The sequence below is a fragment of the Suillus subalutaceus genome (genome assembly GCF_016647625.1).
Source record: "Suillus subalutaceus strain FC151 chromosome Unknown DFJ58scaffold_2, whole genome shotgun sequence".
NCBI classification, from domain to species: domain Eukaryota; kingdom Fungi; phylum Basidiomycota; class Agaricomycetes; order Boletales; family Suillaceae; genus Suillus; species Suillus subalutaceus.
Window position 1 is genome coordinate 630226 of NW_024540251.1, and position 26467 is coordinate 656692.

Here is a 26467-nt window from a genome sequence, read left to right on the forward strand (position 1 = left end):
GTTACCGTCCTGCAGTGACAACTTTCCCTCTCTTTTCCGCTGCCGATATCAAGTTAGTGTCCTCAAGCTGATGATATCTTTCCTGCTGCCAATATTAAGTCAGTGTCCTCAGGCTATTAACATCTTTCCCTCTCTTTTCAGCTGCCAATATTAAGTTAGTGTCCTCAGGCTATTAACATCTTTCCCTCTCTTTTCAGCTGCCAATATTAAGTTAGTGGCGGGACACACGCATGGTATACACACCACGTTCCTTCATCCTTCTCAGGCACGCCACCAACCCAACCGTTTCGCTGGCAACTTTATCCCTCGCCAAATCCGATGTTCGAACGTGCACCGTCTTCCGCTCATTTCCACGACATTGCGTAAAAACAATCAACGCCCGGCTTCACTGGACATATACCATCACCGCGGGCTCAGCGTATTCCCGGAGACTGCGTGTGCACCTTGCTATGATATGGACAGGGGTGTTTTGTGTTTGCTTCTGACGTGTGCCATGGCTTGAAAGAGGATCTTCTCGGCAAGGCACCAAGTCACTCCCAAGCCAAGGCGCTCAATTGCTTTATGGTCAGATGACGGGGTGTGGAAGCCAAGGTCAAAAATAGAATGTTTCGAAGATTTACCCTATCTTTACATCTTCTATCAATGCAACCAATTGTGCGTCGTCTGAGTTGAACATCGAACGATTTCGAAGTGATTCATCTGCGAGTAGCACAATAATCATCAAATTGATTTGAGCGATAGTCTGTTCTCCTTGTATCCTACCCCGCTCTCGTGCTTATGTATTACAGAGGTATATGGTATATCTGCGAAAAAGTGCATCTATCATGATCTTGAGAAATTCCCGTCCAAACTAGGTGCGAGATCAGAAAACGATTTTTCGAATGTCTAGTAGGGCTCTCACGAAGAGCCCGAAACGCCTACACACTAATCAAATAACAACAGGGGTCAGGGCTTCGTCCGCACATGGGGGAAGTAGCTTTCCCTCAAGATTGACACCAAGATCTCGTGATGAGTCAGATGTCACGCTGGTGGTATCTCGTACGTATACAACTGGCCGAGGACGCTCGCTCGCGGGGCTAATGGGCTCGGCGACAGAGTCTTCGATGGATGACGTATCCGACATGCCATTGTACATTGGCTCTTGTTCAACGCGTTGCGGCGTTTGAGAAGCAGTAGCTGCTGTGGCACGAGTACCGAAGAAGTCGCCCAGTTTCTTGGAGAGAGGGACAGGGGGGCGTCAGCGATGATAGGGATGGGGATACAGTATGGGCGGCGGGTGCGACGGGGAATGGAGAAGGCAGCACAGGACTCTGCGTTAACGAATCTGCCCGCCAGAGTTTGAATCCCCACCCAGTAGCAGCTGGTGGTGGTGGTGCTTTCTTCACCTCTGCGGGCAAAGGGGGAAGGCTCTTTGGCACAGCTCCAACCTGGTTCTCTTCAATGAATTCCCGTAGAGCTTTGATGCAAGTGTCTGAAGCTTCGCGAGCCTCGTTTGTTTCACTCAGCTCATGCTTCACATCGTCAAGTTCAACCTTCACAGCATTGAGCTCCCGGCGTAGCATTTCCAACTCAGCAGACTCTTCCGAAGGGAAGAGTGACTGTGGTGGTGACCCACGACCGAACATGCCAGACATCCGCCTCGTGTGGGAAGGCTGTTGGGTCCTGCTTTTCTGCACATCAGGAAGGGTAAAAGTCGCGGGAGTTGGAGTGGATATAGGGGTTGTCAAATGAGAGCTGTCAATGGAGAAGGCGTTGTCGGAGACTGAGGATATTCGTTTATGGGTATTGTTACGCCCAGCCGTTGATCCTATCAATGATGCGCGCTTAGAGGATGGCGGGCCATTGAAGGAAGGAATGCCCGCTCTAGACAAGTCAAGAGCTGAGGGCACTTGACTCGCCCGTCGATTTTCAGATTGTAGACGCATGAGACCACGCCTGAGAAGCACTGTGAGTGCATGTTGTGCAGATAATATGGGTGTGAAACGAACCTGCTTTCCTCGACTTTCGTCCTGAGTATGGATATCGTATCTTCGTCATCCTTAATCTTTGTGCGAGCATTATCCAGTTCCTCCTGCATATTCGAGCATTTTTTCGGTCACCTGCTCAAGTGTGTCCGCAGTTTCTGCCTCGCGGGCCCGCAATTCAACAACTGTCTGTGAGAGTTCATCTCGCTCTCTTGTAACATCTGAGAGCGACAGTCTCAGTTGGGTGACGATTGAAGCAAGGACATGAGAATCCAAGGAATGAGGACGTCCTGTGGCATCTACGGGTGAGTTCGGGTTTGATTCATTGTCGAGCTGGCGCTCGAGTTCTAAAGTGAGATCGATGGAAAAAGGGCGAGGTGGGTCGTCGTGTTCTTGTTCGTGAGTAGCCATAGCTAATGGGACGTGCTCGTGGTTGGTTGGCTGGTTGGTTAATCGTAAAAAGTGTGAGCTAGGGCTTGTGTTGGCATGTGGACCAGTAGCAAGTTAGGCTTTGAATAGTGGCAGCCACGTCGCGTACTGTCAAGGGGTGTACCTTTGCACTACGCCTGCCTTTTATGGTTAGTGGCTGTGAAAATGACGGTGCATCGTCGTGGAAGTGACAGTCATGTTTTGTACTGGCAGTACTGCTTACTGTTAGTCTGGTATGGGCGCCGCTGCGTAGTAGTCTTGGAGAGTTTTGGATGTACAGCCATTCACACTTTATCACATCGTCAACCATAGCTTTTCCCGGCGTATCCCCGCACCGCTTCGACTCCCAGTACTTAGTTGACGTACATATAAATATCCACCCATCACTGACCAATCCCCGTGACAAAAATGACTGAGCAAGCCCGCTGGCTTACTAGAATTCCCATAATCTACATAAATACTGTCTGCGGTAATCAAGCGTGAGCTTTGATCATCACTGCCTTTTGGCCTAACGGTCTTGACGCAATTAAGGGACGACAGTCTTGACTACTTACAGCAACCAGCAAATGAATAACTGCTTCTGGGTTTCATGCTCAGAATGGTTTGGTTGGTTAGTTGGTCGGGGACGGCGAAGAATGTGCCTCAAGTCAATATCAAAGTTCCAAACGCAGTGTGAGCGCAGTACTAATCATTCTCATCATGATACATATTAAAATATTGAAATCACATTCGAAGGGAAGACCGCTTAGGTTCGAATTCGAAGGGGTTGGATCAGGTTCAGAGTTTAATATTTAATCCTCAGGAATGTTAATTTGAAGCTGATAATGGAAAAGAAGACCAGTAATGATGAAGACGAGGACCTCGACATCATTAAGGAGATAAGGAGATACTTGGCGGATGATGCATTGATGGTCTAGACATGTTGATCCGAACTGCGTCTTAAGTGACCATGCTGGCGCTGCGATCCAGTGATCATTCGTGTGTCCAGACGTCGACAGGTCCCATGATGTGAACAGAGTTTCCAATACCATTATTTCGTGCGGAACTCTATTCGAAATTCAGAAAAGAAGCGTAGTGAGTGGGTACGGACACCCCTGTCGTACCTGGCCTCGCTCTAGATGATCTTTGGCAGAATATGTATCCCAATAAACATCTCGGCCGAACCGAATCGAATATTCTCTCGAACCCCAGTAGCTTGGCATCTAGCACAAGGAGTCAGTGCGGTGATTGCTCGGTCATAGACAATAAAAAGAACATTCCAAAGCGAGTCGCTCGTCTAGTGCTGCGCCGGGGGGGTGTCACAAGTATTATGTGCATTGCGACAATCTTATTCAAATGTGATGCTCGGAATGTTCTGATCAGGAGGTCAAAAGTGAGCGTAATTGGTTGGAGGCGTGTGGGTGGAACTAACTGTGATGTCAGGCCTCACATGTCAGGGGTGACATGCAAAGCTCCAATAGCTCCACAAGAACATTCGGGTTGACCCATAGTAGAATAAGACCTAAAGAATTCGATACACCAGAAGGAAAGGTTAGCACATTTCTACAACATACATAAGCACGAGATCCTGCCGGCGATGGTGTCCACCACGTCATGCTGTGTTGTTGCGTTCTGTCTCTTTCTGACAGCTCTTTCCGTCTGCTGCGACATGCTGTGTTGTTGCGCATCCATGCTCCGTCTCCATTTTGCAGCTCTTTGCGCCGCATCATGGCGACCTCTGCTTCATTTCACGGCGTTGTCAGCCTTCAAATTCAAAACGGAAGCAGGTATCAGATTGATAAAAACAATTTCTGGCACTATGACGGATTCAATATCAACAATCATACCTATAAAAGACCGAAGGCGAGTCCTTGTCCTACATAAAAAACAAATTATGAATAAGCTGGAAAGTAGAAGGGGAGCAAACATTTTTATCACAGAATGAGAGAAATGCACAACTGTGAAAGTAATTCACGAAGAAGAGTAAGATCTCGTTCTTACGAGATTCAGCCATGCAAGATGAGTGTATTATAAACCAGGAGAAAATACACTCACCTATCCCATTTCAGTACATCCTACAGGTCTTCATATGTCACAATGTCAGTCAAATGCAAAGGGCTGTTAGGGTCCCGATAGGGCCTAGCAGATACCGCTCGCTGTCTGACCACGGATCCCCAAAATGGTGGGACTCTACATCGCAGATGATCGTTGCTGATGTATGGCTGTGTGACGGATAAACTTGGTACGCGACCCACGTAACGAGATTCCAACATTTGTACCAGGCGGGAAGGGAGCGTGCTGGGATTCCGATGTGATATCACTTAGCAGACAAAGTGACTCCTACAAGCAGGATCGCATAGCTAGCATATTGGTAACTGTCTTCAAGCTCAGCGCTTCTTGTCGTCTGGTTAACAGTGGAAAAGACTCACCATCAATGTAGAAGGGCTCTTGGTTTCGGCAGCAGTGGTGACTCCGGACTCGATCAATTAGAAGTGAGGGATAAGTATAAACTGTCCGCATAGGCGCGCATCGTTACGGGGTTCAGGCAATTTTAAGTATCCGTTTGTAAGTGTCCAATGGAACGGTATGACACGGATGGGAAAAGATAAAATCACATTTTCTGTCCTTGTTTGTACAATCATACAACCTTCAATAGATCTGCTTAATAACACATTATCCTTCACAGCATTCCATTTCAAAGCAAATACCAGTCTTAGCAAAAGGCTCATTCCCCCGGCTCCGGTGGTGTGGATATTACACCAACGTCCTCATCCGTGAGTAAGAGCGTCTACACATATGATGCCATCGCGCTCACTCCAAGGATAACCCCACCGATGAAGCCATTCTCGCACGCCCGAAGCGAGGCGAGCCCGCGAGGCACCACGTGCTGCGTCCTGTGTTCCAGTGTGCTTTTCTTCTCCGACAATAAGGAAAGCTGAAACATAGAAATGAGTATAGGTGCTAGCTCCACAAGAGAACGCCTACCGAGACCAAGGAAATGTTCCCGCTCGAGCTGAAATTGAGATTAATTAAACGATCATCTGACTGTCACATGAGGTACTCACAGCAAGCAAAAATTCTTCGAGAACATCTGTTGCCTCATTCGAATGTAAACCGTGAAGATCGAGCATAGATTCAGTTCTCTCTTCTGACGTCAATTTCGAATCACCGCCTGTGGTGGTGCTGGCTATGCCTAGACATACTCCTAAACCTCCCCCGCAGCTTCGGCCACGGGCAGTTCGATCTCCGGCATCATCAGACCAACCAAGGTCTCGGCTCTTCACAGCTTGTTCGGCAACTTTTGCACGTTCTCTGACGAGTTTACTAGCCGCTGTCGTCATCTCATTGCCCATTTTAGCATTGAGATCGTGACCCTCCCTGCTAAATCGTTTGGCTGCGGCACCGTCGCCACGTCTCCATGCATCGGCGGCCCGGGATAAGCACGCATTCCGAGCGGCACCCAGTTGCAGTGCTCGAGATCGATAGGACATATATAAAGCATTGATCGATTCCCCAGTAGGTAGCGTGGGCAATAGCGCCGGTGGATGTAACTTGATACGAGGGTGATGGCTTTGGCGCCACGATCGAGGTGCGGATGTGCAAGTTATCCACGGATGCATTCGATGAGATTGGCGGGCGAGTAGCCGTTGTGCGGTCCACCGGCACTTGAGCAGGAGCTGGTCTCTTTACGGCTGCTGCAAATCTCGTGCGGCCGGGATCGTGTTGCCAATGACCATCACGGGCGCCATAACCTCTCCGATTACGAGAAGCATCAAATCCGAGGGCTGGGAATTCATCAGGTGGAGGGCTTGTAGTACGGGTACTAGAGTTGCTGAGACTAGTCCGTGACAGTGCCCCAGTCACACTGGCCACATCAACGTCTTTAGGAAGGTGATGTAAAAATTCACATTGATCTTGTTTGGCGCAGGTCCCACGCAACCAGAACCGGCAGAGCGCTCTCTCTAGATCATGGCTGCGAATGAAGATGAGGTGGACATAATCCAAAAGAACAGGAAGCCAACAAACCTGAAGCGGCAATCGGCTCGCAAGCATTCGCCCGCAAGGTAATAGCGGCAAACCCTATTTCCGCCGGAGACGGGCCGTCCATTGCCTCTGGTAGAACCTCGAGCGGGCTGGAAGCCTCCGCGCCCCCCATGCACTACTCCGGCGCTGCCATCCCTAGCCACTAATGTCACTCGTCCTCCCATGGACTGCATACGAGGTTGGCTGTGCTGAGGTGGAGAAGGTAGAGCGCGATCAACAAGCCATGCCATAGCACGATCGAAGTCATAGCCGTTCTGAGAAAGTGCATCTTCAAGCTCGGATGGCGCAAGGGTGGATCCAAACACCGAGCTAAGCACATCAAGAGGTGTCATCCCATCTGTCAAGTACCCTGTCCCCTCCGCGTCGTCGACCGATCCATCGAACTGCGGGTCATAGTCATAGCCATGCTGGTAGTAACTTTGTGCAAGTGGATCATCGGGTGAGATTGGGGGTACTGTCCATCCACTGGTCAAAGTCGGTGATTGTAATTGGATGGAAGGAGTTGGATGCTGTCTTGGGCGCAAAGGGATCGAATGGGTCATCTTCTTCGTCTTCCTCTCCTGGCCTAAGAGACGAGCGGAGGGAGCTTGGAGTTACAGCTCTGGGCTGCAAAGAATCACCCGGCATCAACGGCGCGGCGATGGCAAGATTAGAAGTTGCTCTGAGCTGGCTATGGGACCACAGGTCAGGAGACGGTGTCTCGGTTCTATATCCAGAAAGGGTTCCGGGGGCGGACGAAGCTGCAGCTGCAGATAGGGGCCGGGGAATGGGCTTGAATTCAGTTGCTTTTGCACTCAAAAGTCGAGGAGAGGATATTGGTGAGGATGGAAGGCTCGAAGTGAACTGCGGATGTGCTTGTGCTTGTGCATGCGCGAGTGTTGGCGAGTTCATTGGTGAAACGCTACGTGCAGTCATGCATGAGTTTGCGCTTCCAGTTACAAGAGGGGAACCAGCAGGTGTATGTGGCCTACGAAAACCAATAGCAAGAGGAGAGTTGGGTACTGAAGTGGGGGTATCTGGCCTGTTTGGGATGAGCCGAGCAGCAGAGTGGGTGGAAGCGCGAGAAGAGGGTCGAGATGGCCGTCGTGTTGGAGTCAAGAAAAGGAAAGGCACGCCTGCTACATCGTCGTGGTGTCTATGCATCAAATCTAAGACATGTTGTTCAAGCTATAATACAGAAGATCAGCAAAAAGGGGCAAGAGCAGGCATCTCGCGAGCTAACCATGTCGTCTTCTACCCCACAAGTAGTTTTCAATGATTCTTTAAGTTCATCCTCTTGCTCGTTAGCAAGAAATCCTGCTACTTTCGTCACAAAAGAGGTGCTGATGCGGATTGATTCATCTACGTCTCCATCTCCATCAAAGCCGTCTGCACCGCCCTTCTGCTGGCGGATTATAGCTAATAATTGGGCACGGGTGTGGGGAAATCGTTGGCTGGTTAAGACTGAACCAGATTCAGATAAATCGTCAGACTCAAAGATAACAGCGGGAGGTAGAGTTAGCGTTGGCGGCATCACTAGAGGGCGTCAAAGTGAATGGTGAGGAATACAAGGCAAGGAATGCCCGAAAGCGAGGAATGAGATTAAGCTAATCTCTGCGTCCGGGGAAGTGCTGCTAGCAGTCAATCAACAACGATAGGGTCCATATAAGAGCAACATGAAACAACGAACAAGAAAACAAATAACGTTATCCCCATCACGCTTAAGTGATTCAATTATTGTCCTCAACGACCCGACAAGCAGGATCAATCAAATGCATGTGTTGCAAAGTAATCAAGACCGGGAATATACAATACTTCTTAACATTCAGTCGTCCCACTGAATGAGAACAAACTCTTCTCTCCAACATTCCTTGTCACCACCGTCGTCATCAAGGCAACAGTCCTTTTCACACGAAAAAATCATGCAAGTGCCCCACTCCATACCTCGCTTATCAGACGTAGCCTTTTTCTGCAGCACTTCCTGTACCACCTTCATCCTTTGTTCGTCTGTCAAATTCTGCGCGTCTTCATCCTTGATCGAGGTCCTGAGCACGTTGATCAGGTTGGGCATAAGTTGACATTCGAAGACGCGCGCGGCCTTGCACGCCGGGCACGGGGGTATTGATACAGTGCTGTATAAACGTCTAACAGCAGGGACGACCTTGAAAGTAGCCTTTGTCACTGGGAGGGGGTCCTGATGAGGGACAGGGAATAATCTGTCGAACACTTTATCCGAAGAAAAAGGCAGGGGGATGCCTTTCAGTTCATATCTACACTCAAAAAATTAGTTAATCGAACAGAAAGATTGAGTTTAGGCTAACCTGAGACATTGTTCTCCTGTGTTGCTCACTCGCTTCGTGAACCGATCAAATATACCGTCCACCTCCAAGGAGTTCTCGTATGGTTCGAATGCCCAGCTCACATCCTTTCCGTCTTTAGAATCGTCATCTGCAGGATCCTCTATACGGGTACTCTGAGAGATTTTGGTCTTGGGCGGAGGAGGTAAATATTCCGAGGTCGTTGAAAGGTACAGAGGAGGAAATGACGGAGCAGCCCGCCATGGTGAATCATCAATCGTGGTTGATGCTATCGCAGTAATTAATGATTGTGCGGAAGATTCGGATGTGACGCTTTCCACGTCACTTGTATCCTCTGGCTCGTCTTCAATCGCGGGGGCAGCGACTATGGGAGCTGGCTGTCCGAAAATGTGATCACCCAATCCAAAATGACTAGGAGCAGATCCCGCCTGCATCTGACAATTGAATAAGTGACTGTGCGCATATCGCACAAGTTTGACTCAACTGAAAACGGGTTGGTTGTTGGTGCAGTCTTCACAGGTGAAGTCGTCTTCTGTTGCGCTTGCTTCTTCGCCAACTTTTTTGCGAGCTTCGCCGCATACTCTACGTTGTATCTCAGAGCTCGCCAAGCACGAACGCTATTTCAGAGTTCATCGAGAATGACAATCCATTTCTTCACGGGATAGTATAGACCTACCTCCCATCCTTTCTTTGACATGCACTTCGGGAACATCCCCAGATGTACAATGCTCTATCCATAGGACTGTCCTCGAGTGGGCACCAGACTTGTACAAGTAATTCCATGGGATACGAACAGATCTTGCATTGAGATGAAGAGAATGAGGGTTCTCTCGAAGGCAACATTGCCTTGAAAAAAATCAAGTAAACTGCATTGACAGGTTGATCGTACATGATCGAAGAGACATGCTCGTACAGGATGCCCGCCAATGCGAGAAACCGCAGCATCCTTGATATCAGTCTCAGTCTCCACTATGCCATCGGGGATGCCTAGCAACACCGCCGTCTCTACTTCTGAACCGATCTCATCATCGGAATCAGACCAATCATCATCGACAGCAGAGGGCATTGCGATGGTGGAATCTGGGATAAGTTCTCGTCAGTAAGATGCATTTGCAAGAGCTCGACAAGAAAAGCGAAAAATATCAGATATGCATGAATGGTAAAATTTGAAAGACTCGTCATAGGTACTGTCGTGAGGAAACCGCACGCTAGCAGATTCAGACTCGTCATCTAAAGGGCTCATCCAAAAGAAACATAGCTTTGAACTTGGACTCACCGTGATGGACGTTGAACTTGAGTGAAAAAAAAGAAAAATCTTTCAATTATATGGGAGACCAAACATGAGCAAACTAAGTAGCAGTTGTGGGAAAACTCTTCTTGATTTGTGGATTCTATTAATGCGAGAACAAACGAGTTCGAAACGCGCTGGTTTAACCGTTTCAGAGTTTGATACTTATTAGAATATTCACGGTCTTTTACGCTGCCCCGGGATGTCTCCCCCAGATGCCCGAACGCGTCGGAAAATCAGCTTGAAACCAGCCAGAGTGCTAACTGGATCGTGAGTTGGTCAGTATGCGTGTCGATATCTCACTCCTGAAAGCCATTCCAGAATCAGCAACAGACTCATACCAATCATACTACCCTCCAATGTCATCTTCGTGCTGGCGCTCTATGCAGCAAAAGAGCTACTTCTCTCGTATGATGTGGGAGTGTTCTGGGTACTTATGAGGGTGTTGGGCTGTGGCGGTCTGGGTATGCTAACATGGGAAGCTTTTACGGGGAAGCTCATGAAGAATAGCAATATAGAGGTACGTGTACGAGAATTTAGCACTTTCTGTCTTGACCCTTGATCATGCTCAGTGGACGGCAATTGGCGTGTCGTCATTGCTACTCTTCGTGCAGCAAGCAGCCCTATTTACAGCATTGTATCGTCTTCCCTCTCCGAGGTATGCTATTTCTTGATAATGAACCATGGGATTATCGGGACTCATTTTTATGCAGGGTAATGTTGTTCAGTCATTTCTCCGCAATGTGGGTGGACTCCTTCATAGCCCCCGCTTCGGTCAGTCTGCTCCACACAATTAAAACGTTCTGTTCATGAGGCCTCTCAGATATGGAAACCTATCCTGACTTTCTTGTCGTTTCTACTTTCATTTGCTTCTGATGCACTTTTGTCTAAGCGCAGCGTCTCCATCATTGCTCCTGGTTATGGAGCCTTAGTTATGCATGGGATATCCACTTATGCTCTTGAACGTCTTCGTGGTGTCTTGGCTCCAACTGTGAACCCCATCTTGACAACTGCTGCTAGTACACTCGGTGCGGCGCTTGTTGGGCTCCCGCTTTACGCCTTCAGACAAGCCCTCGTATGTGCTTCACATTCAGGTCTTCTGTTACGATCTTACTCTATCCTTTTAGCTTGACTTTCCGCCAATACCTATTGTTCCTCTAACCTCATTGGCAGTCCTTCCAATTCTGGCATATACCATGATATTTCTGACGCCGGACACAATTGGCATGCAATTCAACATTACCCAGACCTCTCAAATGTTCTTGGTCTCCTACCCGATCGCCTTCCTTATTGCGACTGCCATGGGTTTCCTTGGTTTCTCACAGCACCCACATTGGACCGATTTACTAGTGGGGGTGATACTCTATTATTGTCAGCATTCATTCCGCATGCTCTTAATATCCGATTCTTACCTTCTTTTATATAGCGATATATCCTGATAACGATCCTACACTGTCTGGCCCATCGCGTACTCCAATGTCAAAAGTTATGCGGTTCTATTTGAACTCGATACTTTCGGACCCTGAGTCGAGAAAGATTTTCTATTTCCTCGTGTTGAATCTGGCCTTCATGTTAGTTCAGATGCTATACGGTGTCTGGACAAACAGCCTGGGTCTCATCTCTGATGGTGAGTTGAAAGACGATGGGGTTTCTGCGTGCTGATGAATCCTCTTCAAGCTATTCATATGGCTTTTGATTGCTTGGCTATTGGTGTCGGCTTACTAGCCTCGATCATGGCTAAATGGCCTCCAGATGAACGATTCACGTACGGGTAAGACTATGCCTTGTGTCAAACTGGCGCACGCAGTGATTTGGCCCTCCTTCAGATACGGTCGAATCGAAACTTTGTCAGGATTTGCCAACGGAATATTCCTCATCCTGATATCTGTTTTCATTGTCTTTGAAGCTGTACAACGAATGTACGTTTCTGTTCGATCGAGGATTATGATCTATTAAATGTGAACTCCTTGTAGATTGGACCCTCCGGAAATGACGACGAACCAGCTGCTACTAATCAGCTCCCTCGGACTTGGTGTTAACTTGTTTGGCATGTATGCTATGGGCGGCCATCACCATCACGTTCGTTAAAATACTCCCACTGGCTTGTCACATTCTAACCTCAACAACGCCACAGGGTCACTCTCATAATCACGGACATGTACATGAGCATCAATCACACAATGGGCATGCTCATGGTGACTATGCCCACGAACATGACATTCACTCGGTCGGTGCCCATTTGCATGGCCCCGCGGCTTCCAAACTCAGTGAACACCTGCAGTCTTCGCTATCCCATGAAGACTCGCATGCACACAACCACTCCTCACATTTGCACTCTTCAAATCACACATCCTCTTGCTCGGACCATGACTCTCATTCTCATTCAGACTCGCATTCACACTCTGATCATGCACATACCCATCCTTCCCCTTCGCCTTTGCCCACGGATCACGAGGGCTCTTCAATACGTGGCCGTAAGCCTCACTCTCGAGGTCCTTCCCTCCATATACCCACTGATGGCACCCAAGTCGCATCTGCCATTCCATTTCCCCTGTCTTCCCCCAGTGGCGTAGACTCACCAATTTCGCCCAGCTACCCTAGCACTTTAAAGCATGACCATCACCACCACTACCACCATGGGATGGAGTCTTCGGAACACAGCCCACGCGATCATAACCATAATCATGATCACTGTCACGAACATGAACACGGACACCATCACGAAGGACACAGTGACAACATGCGTGGCGTTTTCTTGCATGTTATGGCGGTGAGCATTTGTCAGGCATTTTTGTGCCGGTATTGATAGACCTTTACAGGACACGCTCGGTTCTGTTGGAGTCATTATTTCGACCCTCCTCATCCAATTTTATGGATGGACGATATTCGATCCTATAGCGTCGTTGTTCATCGCGGTCATGATCGCTGCAAGTGTCATACCGCTAGTAATCGACACAGGTAGGGTCCTGAGCCTTGATATGGGGACCCGCGAGAGAGAAGTTCAACAAGCTCTCTCTGAGGTATTACATATTTCTCCTCACCTAATTACTCTGACCACCCGCTTCCCGTTATAGCTTGCCTTCGTAGATGGCGTTGCCTCTTACTCATCTCCCCAATTCTGGCCCAAAGACTCAGCAAACGTCATTGGTTCGATCCACATCCAGCTCGCGCTTTCATCACACAAACATCCTGACACTGATGGTGTGCGTGAACGCGTGCATACCCTTCTGCGGAGCAGAATTTCCGGGCTTGAAGAGCTGACCATACAGTTAGAAGAGGAGGGAGACTCGTTGGAGGGTAGATAACGCGGACTGAGCCCACGCCATCGCATGAATATGTATTCAATTTAATCGCACGCCATGCATCCATTCGCATCTATCTGTGTGACTATTATTGATTCCATGGTAGATGACATTCCCAAACACCCGCGATGACAGTCCTTTGACCGCAGGGCTCGGTAGCATCTGCAGTGAGGGCTTGTCGAGGTTAGCGACCATGTTGCACTGGTATTTGCGTGGTGCGAGATCCTAATGATGGACTTGGGATGGGATTGGCGAATGAGAGAACTGAAACCAGTTAGGCCGGAAGTGGGCGAAGCTCAATGTAGAGATGAAACACGGGCAGAGCGCTGGAAGTAAAGTGCTCCGTGACAGAATTGGTGACGAGTTTGAGACACCAGAGAGAACTTCGGCTGCATCCAGTGCACAAGCAAGTCTTGGGAGGAGGCGGGATGAAGGAGTGATATTGCAGTAAGTTATATGCATACGTTTGAAGGAGTGACATCGGATGCTGCTCGACACGAAAAACCACGATATTCATGCATTCCTGCAGGATACATGGTCAGATTCGAGGGCTGGGAACCACCGACTGCTCAATTGGACTGAGGCACGGGGCTGTTCGTCTCCATCACGCATCCGAGGGGCTGGGATCGCTAATGAGGTCGAACAGCCCCGTGTCTTGGGCGTCTATTGTATTTGCAGCTTGCCATAGCAAGAGATCCACAACACCTTAAAAGTCCACCTCGACAGCGCCCAACGCCATCAAGCTCCAGTAAAATGTCGAAACACAATCCAGTCACTACAATCCTGCGAGAGTTCAAAGGCCATGAAAGTGGCGTAATGGCTGTCGCAGTGTTCCCCGATAGACGACGGATGGTTACGGGCTCAGACGACAAGACACTTCGTATATGGGACTTGAAGACAGGTGTTGTGTTGAAGATGATGAAGGGGCATTGCAGTAGAGTGTGGAGATTGGCAGTATCACGAGATGGGCAATTGATAGCAAGCGGTGATACTGGAGGAAAGGTCATCATCTGGCACGGAGAAACTGGAGAATCGCTCTTCCAACCCATCAAAGCCCACTCCGATTGGATCTACTCGCTGGACTTTACTCCTGATGGAACAATGCTGGCCACTGGTTCAGCAGACAAAACGACGAAACTGTGGAACACCCAAACCTGGGAGCTACAAGGAAATCCAATTGAGTGTGGAGATTATGTCCTCTGCGCACGGTATTCGCCGTCTGGAAAACTCATGGCCATCGCAACAGACAACAATATCCAAATTTATAATACAGGCACGAGGGAACGCGTCGCATCCTTCAACGCTCACATAGAATCCAATCTCTCACTCGCGTGGACGCCCGATGGCACACGCCTTCTTACAGGCGGCGATAATTCTGATCCTACCATACGCGAATGGGATGCATTGACCTGGCAGCAGGTCGGTGATCCATGGACGGGTCATACTGGCTATATATCTGCCCTTGCCGTTAATCCCTCTGGCACGCTCATCGCCTCCGCATCTGATGACCACCACATCCGTCTCTGGCGGCTCTCAGATCAACGAACCGTTGCCACCTTCAAGCACTCAGAGTCCTCGCCGGAATGTGTCACTTTCTCGGTGGACGGCAAGCACATCCTCAGCGGAGGTGAAGATAAGATAATCTCGGAGTGGGCATTGGCAGTACCTCAGGGCATTCATCCAAAGGCACGTTTCCGTCCTTGACCCATACTACAATTCGAGCATGTTTTGTGCAGATACTAGCCATAAAAACAGTCCGCGATGCATGCATATATGGTGACTTATCTACCGCTGAAGGACTACTCACACAAGATATCAGCAACAATGAGAACCATACTTCCTACGCCCATCGCTCATTGGTTATGTCCCGAAAACACGACTGGGACCACGCCCTTCAGGATGCAATCAAGGTGACATATACCCACTGATCATGGCCCCCTTACGAAAGACTAATTCGATGGTAACATAGTCCATCAGCATGCAGCCCTCATTGATAGGCTATATCTCCAAGGGAATCGCCCTCTGCGGAAAAGGCCACATCCGGGATGCGAGGGCAGCATTTGATGTTGCATTCATGTACACTAACCAAGATTCACGAACCGTTCATTTCCTGCTTTTGATCAAGGTATGTTGCAGTTGCCTCGCACACTCTCTGCTTTATTCCGCAATCCAGTCCATCGCGCTGTTCAATGCAGATCAACATGACGAGGCAAACCTGCTCCTCAAAGAACTTGCTGTCGGTTGTCCAAATGCCGATACTCGAGCATGTCATACCGTGGAAGTAAGTATCACGCAGTCATGCTTGGTCATTAACACTGATCTTTGCAACTCACACATAAGGCATATCTACGCGTTCAACTCGGAATCAAAGCATTGGATGGCGGACGTCACGCCGAAGCCACTGACCATTTCACTGCCGCTTTCAACTCCAGCGCTTTCTCATCGAGATCACCCATTCATTTCATGTACGAGGATTTGGTGGTTGTGCGTTAATACACATTTGAAGTGCTTTTCATAACTGAGTCCCTTATCCAGCTCTTCGGCTGGGATCTCAAATCTTTCTGGTTGACTGCACACCAGAAACGGAGTGATGCACTCCTTCGGGCAGGTAAACTCCAAGACGCCGTGAAATCATACCAATACATGATGGTTTCGAGTGACGAAAATGCTAAGACCGACCACCTCGACTGGTCCAATGGCAAGTCTAGAGTCTGCAATGTCATGCAGGCTACAATCCTCACCTGCATTTCTCTCAGATTTCAAGAAAGAATGTAGCGCACTCTGCGTTGTAAATGGAGATGCTGCCCTCACTGCGAGCGAGTATGACAAGGCTATCGATCTATACTCGGGGGCGATCGACCTGGATTATACATCCGATGTCATATTTGCAAATCGCAGCAAGGCAAAGTTAGGTAAAATGCTATGGGAGGACGCACTCCTCGACGCGCAAAAGGTGTGTTGGCGTCTATGTTTTCGTTGCCCATGTTGACCTCGGCGATGCATAGGTCACCGAACTCAATCCTTCGTCTCACGTTGGATACGAGTTGACACATACAGCGCTGCGCGGCGCGCAACGTTACGACGAAGCCATCGAGGCCTTCAAGATCATGTTGTCCAAGTTGGACGATATTCCCGACGCGCAGGTACGAGGTAAGCCATGGAATACTCCTGCATCGTCTCGAAATGTCTATCTCGTTCTGCAGAACTGCGTCAGCAGTATGTCTTTCCATCCCAAGCAGAAGACGTTATTCAAAGAGCTGTTTGGATCGAACTCGAGTATGCCCCGCTACGTCTACTTGACACCTCCACGGGTCTTTTGTGCGACAGAGCGGCACAATTACACGCCTTCAAAACGAGTGCAAAGTACAAGGAGCTTTTGTCATTCACAACGAAGCATTCAGACCTCGAAATGGAGCGCATCAAAGACGTAGTGGGGACGTACTTCCGCTGCGTCCTGCTATCACACAGGTGGGAAGAGACGGAGGCGCTTCTGCACGACATCCAGAACAAAGTCGTGTACGAGTTGAATGGACTTGGTGGCATCGCGAAACTGCAATCTTTCTGCAAAATCGCTCGTGATGCTGGGTATGGATGGGTATGGATGGACACATGCTGCATCGACAAGAGGAGCAATACTGAGCTTCAAGAATCGGTCAACTCCATGTTCGTCTGGTATCGCCACTCAGCGCTTACCATCGTCTACCTAGGCGATGTCCCTCCTTCATCCCAGCCCGGTGCACTGGCGAGGAGTGTGTGGAACCAACGAGCATGGACCTTTCAAGAATTCGTCGCTCCGAAAGTTGTCATCTTTTATCAGAAGGATTGGTCGTTATATCTCGGCGATCGCTCTCCCAACCACAAAGAGTCCCCAGCAATAATGAAGGAATGGGAGGATGCGACGGGCATAGATGCACGGGCCCTGATATCCTTCCGTCCAGGGATGAGCGATGCACGACAGAAGCTTCAATGGGCATCGTCACGCGTCACTACATTGCAAGAAGACATTGCATACTCTTTGTTTGGTATCTTCGATGTCCACTTACCTGTAATCTATGGCGAGAAGAGGCAGAACGCGCTCGGGCGGCTCCTGCAGGAGATCGTGGCTCGGTCGGGCGACATCACTGTCCTCGACTGGATCGGACAATCTTCCGAGTTCAATAGCTGTCTTCCAGCCCATATCACCTCTTACGCCACTCCTCCACGCATCCTTCCATCTTTGTCCGAAGATGATATTCACACACAAGTCTCTTCGCTGCAACAAGTCGTCCCCACAGATCTAGCATTGAAATTTTATGACCAGCTTGAACAGCTAAGAGCTCCTCGCTTCGCAAACTGCAGACTCCATCTGCCTTGCATTTCATTCCGAGTCACGGAAGTTAGACGGAGGCGCGGTCTAGCCCCCATTACGCATGCAATCAAGGCAGACGGACTTCACGACCTGCTGATCACCACTGAAGAGACCCTAGTTCAGTTCTCGCGGGCAAAGCCAATTCGGCAGACGTTCTTACTTGTCCGCCCATGGGATCGGTATCTCCTCAGAATACCTGACTTTGCAGAGGAGCCTGACTTCACAGCCGATATGGAGAGCATAGGAGATTGGACCGAGCCCGGGTCCCCAACGGACCACTCCCAAATGGACGACTCTGACAAGTTACCCCGGCGGTTTGCCTGTTGAAGAGCACCCTGGCTCACGAGCGTTGCAGTTGATGGTTCGCCTCGGACAGCCTTTCGACGCATTTTTGCTAGCGCAGCAACGTGGCGGAGAATACAAGAGGATCGCGTCGGACCATGACATCATTGTACAAATCAAAGACATTGCTTCCATTGATAACATGGACATCGGTACCGTAGAAATACTCTAGCTGTGTTTTAAGGCCAGACATCTCTGACCAATATTCGTTTGTGCTTTCACAATAATATCCGCACTGTTACCACGTAAATGCATGCCCAGATATCTATACCCTCCTTCAATGCAGACCTATGCATTAGGCAGTACTTCTCAGTCCTATATGTCCCGCCATCCTGCGTTCACGACCACCTCCTAAAGCTTGATTCATTCAAAGGCCCCCTAGGCCTGATTGACTTTCCCTTTCTACTTGACTTCGTGCAACAGTACTCGCTTCGATCAAGGCAGGAACATATATCTTGCTGGCAGCTCGGGTTGTGGTGGAAAAGCAGCGGAAGTAATAAGATCGAGGTGGGACACTAATAGATTGATCAAGCACATCGGATCAAGGGGCCCCTCCATCCAGTTAGACGAAAGCACAGCTTGATCAGATATACTTGTCTTCCTCCTTCATGCCTTCCCATGATCTCGCCGCACTCTCGCTATACCCAGCAACGCCTGCACAAGTGCTGGAGACGCGCGAGCGTACATGGCCTCACTGGGGCGGTAGTACCACACTTGAGCAATACCTCCAACATTACAAACGTATGGACGAAATGGAACACGCGCGAGATGGAAGGATGACTACCTGGTATGACCTTGGAATTGAGATCGATCAGAATTATCTTACAATCATATGGTAAAGGGTACTTGCGCCAAGAGACCGACCCCACGACGCTTGATTTTATGTGTGCGTGCGAGACGTAAGCCAACTGGATCCGAATGGCAATCCGGGTCGTGCTCACTGTAATCCAGGTACAAACGCACAGGGCTTGTCGCATATCCTTCCCCCGATGGCCCAAACAAAGTAAATGAGGCGCCGTGCTATGGGATCGCTAGCGTGTACACACCCGAGGTGAAGCGGAGGAAAGGATACGGGCAGCATATGATGCGCCTCTTGCACTGGGTGATATCTTCCTGTGATGATTTTGTAGAGTTTCCAAAGGAGTGGGGTGTGCCGCCACCCAAAGTAGACGGTGCGGGTGGAGCTGCGTTTTCGGTATTGTACAGTGCGGTGGGGGAGGACTTTTACGGGGATGCGGGGGTACAGGCAGAGGGTAAGGGCGGTGGGTGGGAGGTTAGGGCGCCGTGGTCTTGGGCATGGGAGGTCAGAGGTCAGATGGAGAAAGCTCCGAGGAGGGTTGAGGAGTCACCTGGATGGAAGTGGGTGGAGGAAGGGTATTTGGACGAGATGTGGACAGAAGACGCGGAATTCATCAAGAATAGCTTGGAGGGCACGCCGAGGTCTGATACCTCGTATGAGACGCCGAGTACCACGGCATTTGTATCGGCTCTGCCAGACAGGGGTGTTGGTTCGTTCCAAGTGGTGCGCTCGCTGCTCGTATCTGGACATGCGGTCCCACTGAAGGTGTGGGGAATAAGAAAGGAAATCACTGGTGATGAGAGGTGGGCGACGTATGCAACGTGGCTGCGAATATGTGGTCTACGCCGACGTTGATCGTGACACGCCTGGCTGCGACGAGAGAAACGTTTCCGGGGCTGCTTGAAAAGATCAAAGAAGCAGCCCGGAGCGCAGGGCTAGAAAAGGTGGAGGTATGGAACTTACCAAGGGACTTGGATGGTCTGGCAGAGGGAGAGGGAAATGAAGATGGGAAGAAGTACGAACGAACACGTGGATTGCCAATGATTAAATGGTATGGTAGAGGGGAGACGCGAGATGTCGAATGGTTTTTCAATGAAAGGTGTGTACTAGTCTTCCTTCGTTTCATCGCCAGACTGATATACGGAACAGGTTTTGCTGGTGCTGAAGTATGACGTACGTTAGATCTTCTATACATACAGCTCATATTATACTTGTCAGTTTGTTCATCCCATTTCCATGTCCGAGTCGACTCGTCATCCAAGTCCACAAGTAAGAAGTTCTCGTCTTCTTCAATTTCCGCATAATTCCAACGAAGATACACAGGCTCGTCCCATGCCATTTATCAATTGTCTGTATATCCTCGGCCACCCCTGTCTGCATAGCTTGTTCAGGTAGACAGAAGTGACGGCCGGTATACATGTTATGATTGAGAACCACAAACACTGTTGATATTGCCCTTTAACCTTCTCACATCTCCCCTTGGAAATTGGCCATTTATGTTCCTTTCTTCAAACAGGAATCCCGTTGTAGCTTCTTGACGATTGTTGGTGTACTTTCAAACAACACAAACCTCCTCGCCTTGAATCCCATTACCAACGACGACATCCACGAAAGTGTTCGAAACATGCCTGGCGACCCCTCGTTAATGTTTGGGTTACCCATTGAATTGTAGAATCACCGAGAAATCGGTCATGGCCAATGTATTGCATGATTTTTGATTATCACTGGAGGATTCCATGGCCAACGAACCGCAACTCTGGGATACTACACGACAATGTCGTAGTTAAAGACCGAGGGAAAAAAGTCAGCAAGGCAAGAACAACCTGCAACCACTTCTATTAGCTTCTTTAAATTGTGAGAAGGAACTACTATCTTCTATCTTCATTTATCGTGCGCCTATTGACGAGACGGTCATGCAGCATGTCCCCTTTGACTACTAACATACGAGGTGGAATATCATCTCGGGGCGGCTTCTGTTGTTTTCCCGTCATATTGCCAGTGAGTGTGATAAAAATCCGGCCACGAGTCCTTCGCTCATCTGAGTCATTTTACGCTCACAACAATCTCCTGTGGAACGGGTCAAGCCCAGACAGCAAATAATTACTGAAACACAGTGACAATTTGTATCAACCGGTACAATTAGAAGATCCTGCGTGTTGATACGGTCGTGCAGGCGAGTCCGAGTCCTTTGTTCTCCGCTAGGTGATATGTTTTGACCTATGGATGGTTGTATCAGGGGTTACTAAGATTGATTTCGTGACCTTTGTGACGTCTGTCCTGAGTGGCTGTGAATGTTGTGGAGTTATTCGTACGGAAACTCGATATGGCAAGGTTTAGGAACTGGGATTGGGAGTAAGAGGACGAGTCAGGATGAGGGTGACGGGGGTGGTTATTTTGTTGTTCCTGGTGGTTGGGGTACAGACAGTAACGGGAAAATTTCGAGGCCCAAGTACTGGGCTGCAACCCGCGATCACAGTCCTTTGAATATATGGCTCGGTAGCATCTGTGGTTAGGGCTCGCCGAGGTTAGCGACCATGTTGCACTGGTACTTGTGCAGTGCGGGTTTCCAATGATGGACTTAGGAGGGGATTGGCGAATGAAAAAAAAAAAACTGAAACCAGTTGGGCTGGGAGTGGGCGAAGCTCAAATTAGAGCTGAATAATGAGCAGGGCGCTGGAAGCAAAGTACTTCTCAATCACAGAATTGGTGTTTGAGACGCCAGAAGAGAACTTCGGCTGCATCTGATGCACAAGCAGGTCTTGGGAGTCGACGCGATGAAGGGGTGATATTGCAGTAAGCTATATGCATGCGTTCGAAGGAGTGACATGGTGAGTGCTAGAATAGCTGCTCGACACGAAAAACAACGATATTCATGTGGTCATGCAGATAGATTCGAGTGCCGGGAACTTGAAGCACCGACTGCTCAATTGGATGCGGCGATGGGATACGTTTCTGCAAGCTTTGAAGACAAGAGTCGGACACATGTATGCACTGAGGCGCTGGGAGGGTATACTGTCGAGGACGGCTGGTATGGCAATGGTGGTGGATGCGTGGAGACGAACAGTAAGTGTCCGGGCGTCTATTGAAACGAGATGACAGGTGAATGCAGTGACGTATATTTTAAACCGCACCAAAACCGACCTCGACCGTGCTCAATGCTATCAAGCTCCAGTAAAATGTCGAAGCTCGTTCCAATCACTACACCCCTGCGAGAGTTCAAAGGCCATGAACAAGACATAATGGCAGTCGCAGTATTTCCCGATAAACGTCGGATGGTTACGGGCTCGGAGGACAAGACGCTTCGTCTGTGGGATTTGAAGACAGGTGTTGTGTTGAAGAAGATGGAGGGGCATACCAATGGGGTGGTGGGATTGGCGGTATCGCGAGATGGGCAATTGATAGCAAGCGGTGATGCTGGTGGAGAGGTCATTATCTGGCACGGAGAAACCGGCGAATTCCTTACCCAACCTTTCAAAGCTCACTCTCATTATGTCACCTCGCTAGATTTTTCTCCAGATGGAACAGCGCTGGCCACTGGTTCATATGCATATGACGGAATGATGAAACTGTGGAACACCAACACCTGGGAGCAACGAGGGAAATCCAATCAGGTGTGGTCCACATGTCTTCTGCGTACGGTATTCGCCGTCCGGAGAACTTCTTGCCATCGCAACATACGACAACATCCAAATTTATAATACAGGCATGACTCCGAGGCAACGTGTCGCATCCTTTAAAGCTCATAAATCGCGCAACTTGTCACTCGCGTGGACGCCCGATGGCACACGCCTTCTCACAGGAGGCAATAAGGACGATCCTACCATACGCGAATGGGATGCATTGACCTGGCAGCCGGTCGGCGTTCCTTCAACCGGCCACTCTGACCACATCAATGCCATTGCCATTCATCCTACTGGCACACTCGTCGCCTCCGCATCTGATGACCAACATGTCCGTCTCTGGCGGCTCTCAGATCGACAAACTGTTGCCATCTTCGAGCACTCATCTCTCACGGAATGCATCACATTCTCGGTGGATGGCAAACACATCTTCAGCGGAGGTAAAGATAAGATGATCTCGGAGTGGGCACTGGCAGTACCTCAGGGCATTCATCCAAAGGCACGTTTCTGTCCTTGACTCATATACCAAAAACCGAGCATGATTCGTGCAGATCTTGGACATCACGACAGCCCGCGTTGCATGCATAGATGGAGACTTATCTACCGCTGAAGGACTACTCACACAAGATGTCAGCACCGATGCGAACAACCATACTTCCTACGCCCATCGCTCGTTTGTTATGGCTCGAAAACACGACTGGGACCACGCTCTTCAGGATGCAATAAAGGTGAGCTATACTGCGCAGTGATCATGGCCGTCTTACAACAACCTAACTTGATGACGACATAGTCCATCCGCATTCAGCCCTCATTGACAGGCTATATCTCCAAAGGTATTGCCCTCTGTGGAAAAGGCCATGTCCGGGATGCGAGGGCAGCATTTGATGTTGCATCCATGTACACTAACCAAGATTCAGAAACCATTCATTTCCTGCTCTTGATCAAGGTGTGTTACAGTTGCCTTGCATATTCTCTGCTTCATTTTGTATTTCAGTCCATCGCGCTCTTCAATGCAGATCAACATGAAGAGGCAAACTTACTCCTCAAAGAACTCGCCGCCGGTTGTCCGAATGCCGATACTCTCGCGTGTCGTATCGTGCAAGTAAGTGTCATCCACGCTTTATCATCAACACTTATCTTTGCAACTCGCACATTAGGCATATCTACTTGTTCAACTCGGAATAAAAGCCTTGGATGGCGCACGTCACGACGAAGCCGCTGACCATTTCACTGCCGCTCTCCACTCCAGCAATCTATCATCGAGATCGGACATTCATGAGATATACGAGGACTTGGTGGTGGTACGTTGATAGACGTCCGAAATACTTTTAATAACTTAGTCCCTTGTCCAGCTCTTCGGCTGGGACCTCAAATCATTGTGGCTCACTGTACACCAGAAACGGTGTGATGCACTCCTTCGGGCAGGTAAACTTCAAGATGCCGTGAAATCGTACCGATACATGATGCTATTGAGTGATGAATATACGAAGGCCAACTGCCTTGACTGGTCCAACGGCAAGTCCGAAGTCCGTAATGTCGCGCAGGCTACAATCCTCACTCCCATTTCACTCAGCGTTCACGGAAGAATGCAGTGCGCCCTTTCTTATCAGCGGAGATGATGCCCTCGCTGCAAGCGATTTTGACAGGGCTATTGACCTATACTCGGCGGTGATCAACCTCACTTCTTTATCCGATGCTGCCTTTGCAAATCGCAGTGAGGCAAAGTTGGGGAAAAGGCTATGGATGGACGCACTTCTCGATGCGCAGAAGGTGCGATAGCATTTATTGTTTCTTCACCTATGCTCATTGTGGTGATACACAGGTCATCCAACTCAACCCTTCGTCTCATGTTGGATACAAGTTGAAGCATGCAGCATTTCATGGTGCACAACGCTATGATGAAGCTATTGCGACCTTCCAAACGATGCTCTCAAAATTGGATAATACCCCCGACACCGAGACACGAAGTAAGCCCCAATACCTTATACGTCACCATACTTTAACTGTTTCTGCAGAGTTGCGCCAGCAGTATCTCAGTCCATCCGAAGCAGACCGTGCTATTCGAAAGCGCATTGATGCTCAATTCGACAATGCTCCGATGCGTGTACTCGACACCACCACCGGTCTCTTATGCGATCGAGAGGCGCAGATCCGCATCTTCAAAGCGAGCCTAGAGTACAAGGAGCTCGTTTCAAAAATTATTGCCCATCCAGACCTCCGAATGCAACACGTCGAAGAAGTGGTGGGGACGTACTTCCAATATGCTATGCTGTCGCACAGGTGGGAAGGCAAGGAGCCGCTGCTGCAGGATATCAAGGGCAGGGTCGTCTACAAGTTGGATCCGGTTGGCGGCATCACGAAATTGCAGTTCTTCTGCAAAACTGCTCGTGATTTGGGGTATCGCTGGGCATGGAGCGATAGATGCTGTATTGATAAGAATAACGATGTTGAGCTTCAAGCATCGGTCAAGTCCATGTTCGACTGGTATCACCATTCTGCGGTCACAGTCGTATACCTCTCGGATGTTCCACCTTCGTCAAAATCCGGCGCACTGGCAAATAGCGCTTGGAACACCCGTGGATGGACGGTTCAAGAATTCCTTGCTCCTAAAGTCATTCTCTTCTTTCAGAAGGATTGGACTCTTTATCTCGACGATCGCACTCCCAACCACAAGGATTCCGTCGCGATCATGCAGGAATTGGAGGACGCAACAGGCATAGATCGACTAGCTGTCATAGCCTTCCGTCCCGGGATGAGAGACGCCCGGGAGAAACTTCAGTGGGCGTCGACACGTATTACCACGTTGCAAGAAGATATCGCATACTCGTTATCAGGCGTTTTTGGCGTCCGCCTACGTGTTGATTATGGCGAGAAGAAGCAGAATGCACTCGGGCGACTCCTGCAGGAAATCGTAGCTCAGTCGGGCGATATTACTGCCCTGGATTGGGTCGGAAAGTCATCAGATTTTAATAGTTGTCTACCAGCCGACATTATTTCATACGAAGCTCCACCGTGCAGGCTGCCATCTCTATCCGAAGATGAGATTCAGACATCAGTCTCCTCGCTGCGAGGTGTTGTGGCTCTAGAGTCGGCTTTGGAATTGTATCAGACACTCGACCACCTGAGCGCTCCCCGTTTCGCGCATCGCCGGTTGCATCTGCCTTGCATCGTATTCCCAATCACAGAAGCAAGGCGGAGACAAGGACGAGACCAGGACACATATGCGTATGCACTCAAGTCAGACGGACTTCATGACCTGGAGATCACCACGGCAGACAGATTGATCCCATTCTCGCCTGCAAGGCCGGCGCTCCCCTGGCAGACAATCTTGCTTGTCCGTCCATGGAGTCGCGATCTCCTTGAGTTGCATGACCCTGCGGACGATACACATAATGTAGAAGATTGGTCTGTGCCCGAATCTCCGTCGCACGATTCACTCCCCGCACAAACTGAGTCGATTCATTCGGATTCTCACTCGCGAGCATTGCGATTGATTGTTCGCCTTGGACAGCCTTTTGGTGCGTTTTTGCTAGCGCGGCAGCGCAATGGAGAATTCAAGAGGATTGCGTCGGATCATGATATCATTGCACAAGTTAAAGACATGACTTCTATCACCTACATGATGGACATCAGGACACTAGAGATACTGTAGCTGTGTGGATCCTTTCAACAATCTCACACCTTGTTCCTCCTCAGCTGCCATGGAGACAGTCCGGGAGGGCGTTTATCATCATACCACCTTCCGAGATCGATAGCCCGAGTGATCTAGTTTTCCAAATACACCTGCAATGACGGTTTATGAGATTGAGCATGGCACATAATTCAAACAATGACCAAGCAGGTGAACCCGAGCTTACCACAGTCGAGCTGTTCATGCCAACGTCGAGGTAAGCACACAAAATGAAAAGCCTGCCTGACAATCAATCCTCGTGCAACGATGGACTGGATTGCATCACACTACCAAATGCTGTCAGTACGCTGGTTACTTGTCTCTCTCTGTAGGCTCACAACAAAATGGTCATGACCAACAACTTGAATCGACAGGTAATACAATT

At 49.3% G+C, this 26467-nt stretch overlaps 6 protein-coding genes across 6 annotated transcripts; 3 read left to right on the top strand and 3 right to left on the bottom strand.

Annotated features, from left to right (window-relative positions):
- Positions 1-703: 703 nt before the first annotated feature.
- DFJ58DRAFT_755290 (uncharacterized protein) lies at positions 704-2753 on the bottom strand. The gene is made up of 4 exons (XM_041388061.1): positions 2100-2753; positions 1989-2071; positions 1263-1935; positions 704-1213 (listed from the first exon to the last, which is right to left on the bottom strand). Exons 1-4 carry the CDS (start codon positions 2373-2375, stop codon positions 929-931), a joined length of 1317 nt encoding a protein of 438 aa, XP_041250943.1. The 5' UTR covers positions 2376-2753; the 3' UTR covers positions 704-928.
- A 2213-nt stretch (positions 2754-4966) lies between these two features.
- DFJ58DRAFT_755294 (uncharacterized protein) lies at positions 4967-8088 on the bottom strand. Its single transcript, XM_041388062.1, has 6 exons — positions 7639-8088; positions 6991-7583; positions 6399-6881; positions 5955-6345; positions 5434-5923; positions 4967-5307 (listed from the first exon to the last, which is right to left on the bottom strand). The coding sequence occupies exons 1-6, from the start codon at positions 7927-7929 to the stop codon at positions 5141-5143; spliced, it is 2415 nt and encodes an 804-aa protein (XP_041250944.1). The 5' UTR covers positions 7930-8088; the 3' UTR covers positions 4967-5140.
- Positions 8089-8116: 28 nt separating this feature from the next.
- Positions 8117-9992, bottom strand: DFJ58DRAFT_755295 (programmed cell death protein 2). Its single transcript, XM_041388063.1, has 5 exons — positions 9627-9992; positions 9390-9559; positions 9198-9330; positions 8717-9147; positions 8117-8665 (listed from the first exon to the last, which is right to left on the bottom strand). The coding sequence occupies exons 1-5, from the start codon at positions 9777-9779 to the stop codon at positions 8221-8223; spliced, it is 1332 nt and encodes a 443-aa protein (XP_041250945.1). The 5' UTR covers positions 9780-9992; the 3' UTR covers positions 8117-8220.
- A 134-nt stretch (positions 9993-10126) lies between these two features.
- Positions 10127-13386, top strand: DFJ58DRAFT_755299 (cation efflux protein). Its single transcript, XM_041388064.1, has 13 exons — positions 10127-10271; positions 10323-10521; positions 10574-10659; positions 10715-10775; positions 10825-11076; positions 11129-11372; positions 11428-11628; positions 11679-11772; positions 11828-11920; positions 11975-12080; positions 12136-12771; positions 12821-13021; positions 13076-13386. The coding sequence occupies exons 1-13, from the start codon at positions 10204-10206 to the stop codon at positions 13304-13306; spliced, it is 2472 nt and encodes an 823-aa protein (XP_041250946.1). The 5' UTR covers positions 10127-10203; the 3' UTR covers positions 13307-13386.
- A 5215-nt stretch (positions 13387-18601) lies between these two features.
- DFJ58DRAFT_835928 (uncharacterized protein) lies at positions 18602-19647 on the top strand (the record flags this gene model as incomplete). Its single annotated transcript, XM_041392262.1, has 2 exons — positions 18602-18828; positions 18945-19647. The coding sequence occupies 2 exons, from the start codon at positions 18602-18604 to the stop codon at positions 19645-19647; spliced, it is 930 nt and encodes a 309-aa protein (XP_041250947.1).
- A 6250-nt stretch (positions 19648-25897) lies between these two features.
- Positions 25898-26073, top strand: DFJ58DRAFT_755361 (uncharacterized protein; the record flags this gene model as incomplete). Its single annotated transcript, XM_041388065.1, has 1 exon — positions 25898-26073. A coding segment is annotated over one exon (159 nt), but the record flags the coding sequence as incomplete, so codon positions are not given.
- Between the last annotated feature and the right edge of the window lie 394 nt (positions 26074-26467).